At 34.3% G+C, this 8,751-nt stretch overlaps 1 protein-coding gene across 4 annotated transcripts in view; it reads left to right on the top strand.

Moving 5' to 3' along the window:
- The window catches only part of Hsp110 (heat shock protein 70Cb), a 92,338-nt gene extending 86,503 nt beyond the window's left edge, over positions 1–5,835 (top strand). For all 4 annotated transcript variants that reach the window (XM_017618405.1, XM_017618402.1, XM_017618404.1 and 1 more), the window contains one exon: positions 5,004–5,835. In XM_017618405.1, coding sequence (XP_017473894.1) covers positions 5,004–5,603 — 600 coding nt within the window. In that variant the 3' untranslated portion in view covers positions 5,604–5,835. The remainder of the gene's footprint in view (positions 1–5,003) is intronic.
- The last annotated feature ends 2,916 nt before the right edge of the window (positions 5,836–8,751 follow it).

Raw genomic sequence — 8,751 nt, 5'->3', positions numbered from 1 at the left:
CCATTTTTCTAGTCTGCAAACGAATAAGCTGACGAAGAAGCAAACAAATTCAAGCACATTGTTGCATTCTACCGTACATTTTAAAAGCTTTAAAATCTTAAAACATATGTGAAAAACTTTTATAATCTGAATATTTCTAATGTCGCAATCAAAACCAAATTTTATAAATAGCATTTTTAAAAAGCAATCATCTAATATTTTTCAAGTTTTTGGGCATATATGTTACCATTTGAACAACAAATACTACCAAGTTTTAAGAGACTATTTAATGCAACTCAGGTCAAAAAAGCGCACTTTAGACCAAAATAAGCAACTCTAAAAAACAGATGATCGCAGCTGTGGCCCAGGATGACGTCTATTGCTAAGATATCTCACTTGTATTTGTACACAATGAATTCATCAATGTACGCTTTTGATCAATTTAATTTTAATCAATTGAAGCTTTTAAAACATTAAGTAAATTTATTTACAAGCAATATTTAATATTGTGTAATACGTTTTTTGCCACCAGAAATTCCATTTCCTAATATTTTATTGTTTTTGCTTAAATTTGGGGATGAAAAATTATACATATCAACAATCTTTGTTTAGGCAAGTCAAGAAAATTTGCGATCGCTTTAAATTCTTAAAAAAGCATAACATGGACAAAATACTGATGAAAGCTTTAATAACAGGTCTATTCTGCGTTGGTAACATAAATTTTGTAACCGGTAATCAAAGTGTCTGTCAATTTTTAAACTTTTTTCGCATACTGTGCTCTCTTGTAATCGGTGAATTTGGTTACCATCTCATAAGCTGGTAACAAAATATTGCCCCGTGAAATTTGCAATACAAGAATTTCCACAAATCTTCATAGCTTCACTGTATTACCAACGTACCTAGAATCGCGGTGACAAGAACTGGTAACATTTTTTGGTAATAAAATTTTCCGGTCACAAAATTTTCGATAACGTGCAGAATACGCCTGTAAGTCACAATTAAAAGGACGAAACACGCTGGGTGAGAAAATTATGAGAAAAATTGCTTTCTTTCAATAAGAAAGCTGTGTAAGACCCATAAATTAGTTAACAGCCCGTTGAGTAGATATTCAGGGTAAACCTTTTTTAGTCAAAGGCTTATAAGAAAAAAAGAATTCGTGGCCTTAACGGGCTGCAGTGATAAAAGAGAAAGTAAATAAGAAAAGCAGCAGTTCCATAGTCCCCAAGATAAAGAATAATCCGGGCGCTAAAATGTCCTATATCTCCAGAGCTAAGAAAATTATTAAATGGTTCCAAAATGTTTCTCTCGCGTATAGGGTGTGATTCGTCAAATGTCAAACATTAAATTCTATTTTTCGATAAAGTGTCAAAAAAAAAACTGGAATATGTATCGTGCGTAGGATTGCTGGTGAATGCTGCCCCAATAGCTCTTCATTGTGGGCAGACTGTACTCCAAAAAGTCTTGGTTAAAAAAAAAAATAGCAAAAGCACTTAAAACACGCATTTCTTTGTTTTTACCCAGTAGATAATTTCAGGGGCTAAAAGCCCTTCCGAAAGGCGTTCCTGAGAGTCAAGAGGCCTTCTACTTCGCATTCCTTTAATTTTTGTATGGTGTGGCACAAGTTGAAGGACTTCTTCTTTCGCTTTTCAGAACGGCTTTTTTGGGACAAACCTATGAATGCCTTTGTGGAGGGGGCAGTTTTCTAAAGCTGCTTCTTTAATTCATAAAAATTATAATATTACTTAAAGTTCATATTAATTTGATTTACTGCATATTAAAATTCATTTTTAATGCTAAATAATAAACTTATACATTCGCGTAAATTGTAAATAAGAAAAGCCTGACGGTAAGCACTTTGTTCAGCTATTCTTGGGTAAGCCTTTTAGAATGGCTTCACTTAACAAGGCATACCTAAATTATCTTCTGGGTAGTTTACTAAAAGTTTCATTGTTTTGTTAAATTTACAGATCCCAGCTGTAAAGTTCATTTTTACGGTGAATACAAACCGAGTTCGATAATTAAGAGATATTTCGTTTTTCAGAACGTCAAAATGAAATTCAATCAGATCTAGATTCATTTCCGAATTCCCTTTCATTCGGATTCCAGTAACTGCTTGAATATCTTCAATTAGTTTGTGTAACAACATCAAGACGCACACCACAAAACGAAGGAGAAGCTTGGCCGATCACTAAACAAAATATTATTAAGTATTGTTGTTTGGTCATAAATAGGGCTCGAAATCTCATGCAAATGCATGTTTTTATTGGACATCTTCAAATGGAAATGGTTAAGTTATCTCACGAATCATGAAATTTCCTTTAAAATGGCATTCAATCGTTAGAGCACATTTTTGCATATTTTGCAAAAAAATATCTGATTTTGCATATTTCTTGCCCATATTTTAGTATATTTTACAATAAATGCATGTGGTTTTTGCATATTTTTACTTTTTATGATTACAACCATTTAAATTTAGTGCGAAATAAATGAAATGAAATCTCTTGACAAAAAAATTCCCCTCGACAAAAAAATTGCTGTGAATGCACTCTCTTCTACCTCTGTTGGATCTCAACTAGTGGAATACTGTAGGAGAGAACTGGCCTATACCCCTTACCGTAATTTGGGTCCTGGGGCATAGGGACATTTACGGAAACGTGGCAGCAGACGAACTAGCAAGGTGCGGCTCCGTACTGAATGTGTCACTCGCGGTGGACATGAGCGCCTCGCTCAGAAAGAAAAGTAACAATTAACGAAATTTATCACTCGAAGGCCAAGTAGAGGTGGAACCGTACAGGATTACCTGGCAGTTCTGGGTGTCCTACGACCCACTTAAAACCAAAGTTCTCTTAAGAATAGCAAAGAAGATACCTACAAAGTTGCTGCAGTGTGCAGTACCCTGACTGGCCCGTTGGGGTACATGCTGAAAGGATTGGATTGCCTTTCAACAGGTTCTGTCGCAGTTGCGATGACCGACTTAAAAGATACAGTCGAACACTTCCAGCCCTCGCAAGGATACGGCTAAAGACCCTCTGCAAGCCATTCCTGCAGAATGTTTTAGAGTGAAGCTGCCTATCTCTATATGACGCATTCATTAAAGCCGCCAAATGGCTGTAGGTTGCACGAGTTGTGGAATCCAAATGGCAAAATTTCTCAAACTATTAAACCAAGGCGAATTTATACAAGGTGGTGTTGGAAGAACAAAAAGAAATTATACGCACATTGACAATCAGTTCAAAACAAAATTAAAACAAACACATAATTTTGACTAAAGGTACAAATTCGCCGTGAAAATAGCGGCTCCGGTAACACCACCTTTTATAGATCCGTCTTGTATTAAACTGTCAGTGTTTCTATTTACATAAGATTGTAACTGACTGTGTGATTATAAACAAATTTTCTACATAAATATGTATGGCCGTTTGAAGTAAATTGATTTCGTTATTTTCTTGTTAAAATGCATGTATCATTTATTTTTGTACCGGCAATAAAATGTTAGGAAACTCTTTTTTATTGCATATTTTACTTGTTTAAAGCGCATATTTTTGAATTTTGAGTGCATATTGTATGCGCATGTTTTCGATTTTTTAGTGCATGAGATTCCGAGCCCTAGTCATAAACAAAGCAAAGCGAGGATAGTTAAAAGTTCGTAATAACTTTAAATATGTTAGATCAATAAGTTCAATATTTCGGTAAAAAACATCTATTCTTGGTGGTTNCTAGTCATAAACAAAGCAAAGCGAGGATAGTTAAAAGTTCGTAATAACTTGAAATATGTTAGATCAATAAGTTCAATATTTCGGTAAAAAACATCTATTCTTGGTGGTCACTTTCTAAAATTCAAGATGTTTTTATGAATTTTTCATATATGAATCGGTTAAGTACCACGATAATATTTATGTCAGCATTTTCTCAATACGACAATTTTGATGCAGCTCGGTTCGTTTAAAAGAGCTTTGTTGAACTGCATCAAAAATTGCCATATCAGGAAAATGCTGACTTATTCCCTTTGGTAATTATCTGATTCATATGTATAGGTGGCGCAAAATTAATCATCCAATTTTGTTTCTGAATACCTTTTTTTACTAAATACATAACAAAATAGAATTTGTGTGATGAAAATCTTCATTTGAACCTTTAAAATTTTTCCTGTTAAGTGGAAAAGGTGATATCCGTCATCGACTTACATCACTTTTGCAACTTTAATTTATACAAGGTGGCGCAAAATTAATCAACCAAATTTTATTTTTGAATAAATTTGTTTCTAAAAAAAAATTATTTTGAGTGAAAGAAATCTTTAGTTGGACCTTTACAATTTTTTCTGTTAATTGGGAAAAATGATGTCCGTCAAGTGACCACTATTGATACATTTTCCATAACTTCGCAAGATTTCCGGTGATAACTGTTCGCCTTTCTGTCGAATATTCTCCTTAAGGGCTGCGATTTTCTGAGGCTTGTTGGCACAAGCCCACGACTTGAAGTAGCCCCAAAGAAAGAGTTGACTAAGAAGAAGGGTGATTAATTCTGCGCCACCTTGTGCATAAATATACATATCGATGGGTAGAGGATCGACCTATCTCGACAGCCTTTTCAGGAACTCCCATCGTCAGAATTTGATTGAAGAACGCCCTATTTCAGAATTTTATTGAAAACACCCTATCTCAGAATTTGGCTGGAGAAGCGCCCTATCTCAGAATCCGGTTCAAAAGCGCCCTATCTCAAACGAAAACACATTGAAAATGTGCTGAGATAGGGTGTTTTTCGAATCGGCAGCTGAGATATGGCGTTTTTGAACCGAATTCTGAGACATGGCGTTTTTCAATCAAATTATAAAATAGAGCGTTTTTCAACCAAATTTTGGAATAGTAGGGCGTTGTCGAAAAATTGTCGGAGTTAAGGCGTTTTCAAACTGGCTACCGATATAGGTCGATCTTCCACTCGAGCCATCGATATACAGTGTATGGGGATTCTCATTTCACAAAATAACTGGTTTCTACTGAAATATTTATCACATTTGTATTTTTTAGGGTGGTTCACTTGAGCGCTATGTACTGGAAGCAGATCGCGAAGCAATTTGTTCTCAACTTAATGATCTCGAAAACTGGTTGTATGAGGAGGGAGAGGATTGTGATCGTGAAACTTATGTAAACAAACTAAAGGGTCTCCATGCCCAAACTGATCCAATTAAAGAACGCGCCAACGATTATGAAAACGCTCCAGCTGCTTTCGATGAACTAAATCACAGCATACAGGTGGCTCGAGGTGCTATCAATGAGTTCAAAAAGGGCGCCGCAAAGTATGATCACCTAACTGAGGCCGAGTTTTTGAACATTTCTGAGGCAACCGATAAAGCGCAGAAATGGCTGGATAGCCACATGAACAAGTTTACACAGACACCGCGAATGCACGACAGCCCCGTCAAAGTGGCCGACATACGCCATGAAGTACAGACATTGAATTCGTGCGTCAATTCGGTGATTAATCGTCCCAAACCAAAACCAGCTGCGAAACCAGCACCTGCGAAAGATGCCAATTCGACAGGATCGAGCGAGCAGAATGGCGAGAATGCTGACAAAGAACATGAAAAAGCTACTCCAATGGATGATGCTACTATGGACGTAGAGTAAATAGATGTTATTTGCTAATATGGTGGGGGTGTTCTTAGAAAGTAAGTCCTGCCCCATAAATAGGAAAACAGAAAATTTAGAACGAACGCGGGGCTTCTTTTGTTTCCGTTACACATACACACAATTCGTATAATTATGGGAGTTTGGAGAACATGGAGAACAAACGAAAAATAAGAATTACGAAGATATATTGCAGTTAAGGGCAATGAATGAATATTATCTCTGAAATAAATCAGGAAATGAAACAACCAGCAAAATGCCGTGTAGATTCTGTTATTTACATGAAAATTCAATTGAAAAAATATCCCAATATACATACAGTCAATCAATAAAGTTTAGGTACACCGATTTTTTTCCTATACGGGCAACAGTTTTTTAATTATTTTATTTTTCGCAATTTTTTTAATAAAAATATGGTTAATTCCACAACATACTCAGTTTTTTTCTAAAGAGTGTAATTAATAAGTGTAATATTTGGTGAAAATTTGCGGAATTTTCTTTAATTTTGCACAAGGTTTGGAGCTCGGATTTTTGGGGTCTCGGTTGTTGAATTAACCATATTTTTATAAAAAAATTGCGAAAAATACAATAANTTTTTTCTAAAGAGTGTAATTAATAAGTGTAATATTTGGTGAAAATTTGCAGAATTTTCTTTAATTTTGCACAAGGTTTTGAGCTCGGATTTTTGGGGTCTCAGTTGTTGAATTAACCATATTTTTATAAAAAAATTGCGAAAAATACAATAATTAAAAAACAGTTGCCCGTATTGCTAAAAAATCGCTGTACCTAAACTTTATTGTTTAACTGTACATACAAGACAAAAAATTATAACTTTAATTTGTACTAATTGCTATACAAAAGATGTAAAAATAGCGACATAATATTTCAAAATAAGTCGATCCACTAGCACAACCCAGATACCATATTATAACTGCTTAGGCGAAGCTACACATTCTTATACATTGGTTCACAGTAATGCTTTCTAACTTATTATTTAGCCTAAACGGGGTTTTCTATTGAAATTAAAAATAAATATGTGCTAATTTTATTAATCAAAATTAAAACTAAAAAGCCTTTTTGACTGGAACTATCGTTATAATGATTTCATAGAATCTTCTTCACTCAAGTCAAGTCTGTAAGTATTAACAACTGTACGAAGAACGCGGTAATTGGGTATCTTATTGAATCCGTCGCAGTTCAATTTACGTGAGATCTACGAAAATGAAACGGATGTATTCAAAGCGTATACTACGCTCGTCAACTATTCGGATTTAGTGATAACTTTTTCCCAATTTTCACGAAAGATCGGATTACGATGGATTCAGTAATTGACCCCAATTGTTAAACAGTTAGACATACATAAGTTGAAAAGAAATTCAACAATTTCCTTTTGAAATAATTTATGAATTATCCTAAAAAGAATACTAAGGTTTGACTTAGCCGCATTTTTAGAATGTAACACTATTTATACATATTTGGATGTCATTTCCATTTTTTCTGCTATATAGGCAGCAGTTGAAATTTGAAAAGGAGACTTTAACAATGCCGTTGCTCACTTATATGTATACTTGTATTACTTCAGTAGTGTCATGACTCAAAAAATTAAAACTTGAGAAAAACGGCTTTAAAGTTTTGAAATTACATATACACCGCCCGAACAAAGTATTGGCACAGCAAATTTTTCACAATATATGCAAAAGTTTTCATTCTAATATTTTTCCACTGATTTCGTATAAAAATATGTTTCATTCTACAACAAAAAACATAAAAATATAATTCCTAAACTTTGTGCAAAACTCGCGAAAATTCAGCAAATTTTCATGAAAACTTTAAATTTTGTAAGAAGATTTTTTAGAATTTGTTTGAGTATGCAGATTTGTAGCCCAATGAATTTTATTATAATAAAGTGCAAGATTTAAGTAGGAAGGAATTACCGTTGATTTTTGGCATTTTTTTCCACGCAGTCTCTTCCATACAACAATTTTTTTTCGAAAATACTTTATATGGAAAAAATGCAAAACACCTTCAACAAAAAAAATACTCAAAAATCAACGCGATTTTTGACTAACTCCTAACTTGCATTTTATTACTAGAACTTATTGGGCTGCAAAACTGCATACTCAAAAAATTCTCAAAAATCTGATTAAAAAGTTGAAAATTTTGATGAAAATTTGCTGAATTTTCGCGAGTATCGCACAAAGCTTAGGAATTATATTTTTGTATTTTTTGTTGTTGAACAAACCATATTTTTATACGAAATTGGCAAAAAAATATTAGAATAAAAATTGTTGCATATATTATGAAAAATTTGCTGTGCCAATACTTTGTTCGGGCGGTGTACTTCCAAGTAAAAATGAATACATCAGGCAAGTTCTGCAATTCACTTCCGAGCGAATTTCAATAAAACTCGCTTTGAATTCCAATTGAAATCGGGTTGAAATTCACTCGGAAATGAATTGCAGACCTGTCCGCATATTTTGTTTCAGTGAGATACTGGTAATCGATACAGCTATGAAATTTTCCCACAACATAGAAGAAGAGGTTGCGGTAATTTCTGCATACTCAACTCAAAGTTTATATTTTTTGGATTATGAAACTATTGAAGTAAATGAGCAATATGTTCGCATTATAAACCTTACCCCTTTCACTTAACAATTAAGGGTATCTTAAGTAAAAGGCTTCGGTATTAGTTTCTGAGACTTTGTTGATTTTTCAAATAGCAAACTTTAAAAGGTGGATTAAATTGAATTTATAAAGGAATAAACTTAATCTAAAAATAAAAAAATCGAAACAACCACAAAATCTTTGTTTTATCTACTACAATCATGGTTAGTTTAGGTCCAATTAGCGGGTGCATCTGCCTAACAAAGCACGAACAATCAGCAGCTAGTTGCATTCCCACGACAGCCGGTTCTACGTACCGGAATGACTCGGGTTTTACCCGACCAAGGGCTGTTGTTTCGGCGATCTAACCCCGTTTAGGTCTTTAACACCACACATCGGTCTCCCAAGGCACACAAATTACAATTTAACTGTAACGGACTCCAGAGCAAGATCGAGGAGATAACTGTCTTTATGGGAAGGCATGGAATATTAATAGCTGCGGTCCAAGAGACGAAGTTGCACGGCAATTCAATCCTGTTGAATT

This window comes from Rhagoletis zephyria, unplaced genomic scaffold, assembly GCF_001687245.7.
Source record: "Rhagoletis zephyria isolate East Lansing unplaced genomic scaffold, Rhagoletis_zephyria_1.1 Rzeph_scaffold_01621, whole genome shotgun sequence".
NCBI classification, from domain to species: domain Eukaryota; kingdom Metazoa; phylum Arthropoda; class Insecta; order Diptera; family Tephritidae; genus Rhagoletis; species Rhagoletis zephyria.
The sequence above is the reverse complement of the archived record's forward strand: the minus strand, read 5'-3'. Positions and strand labels throughout refer to the sequence as shown.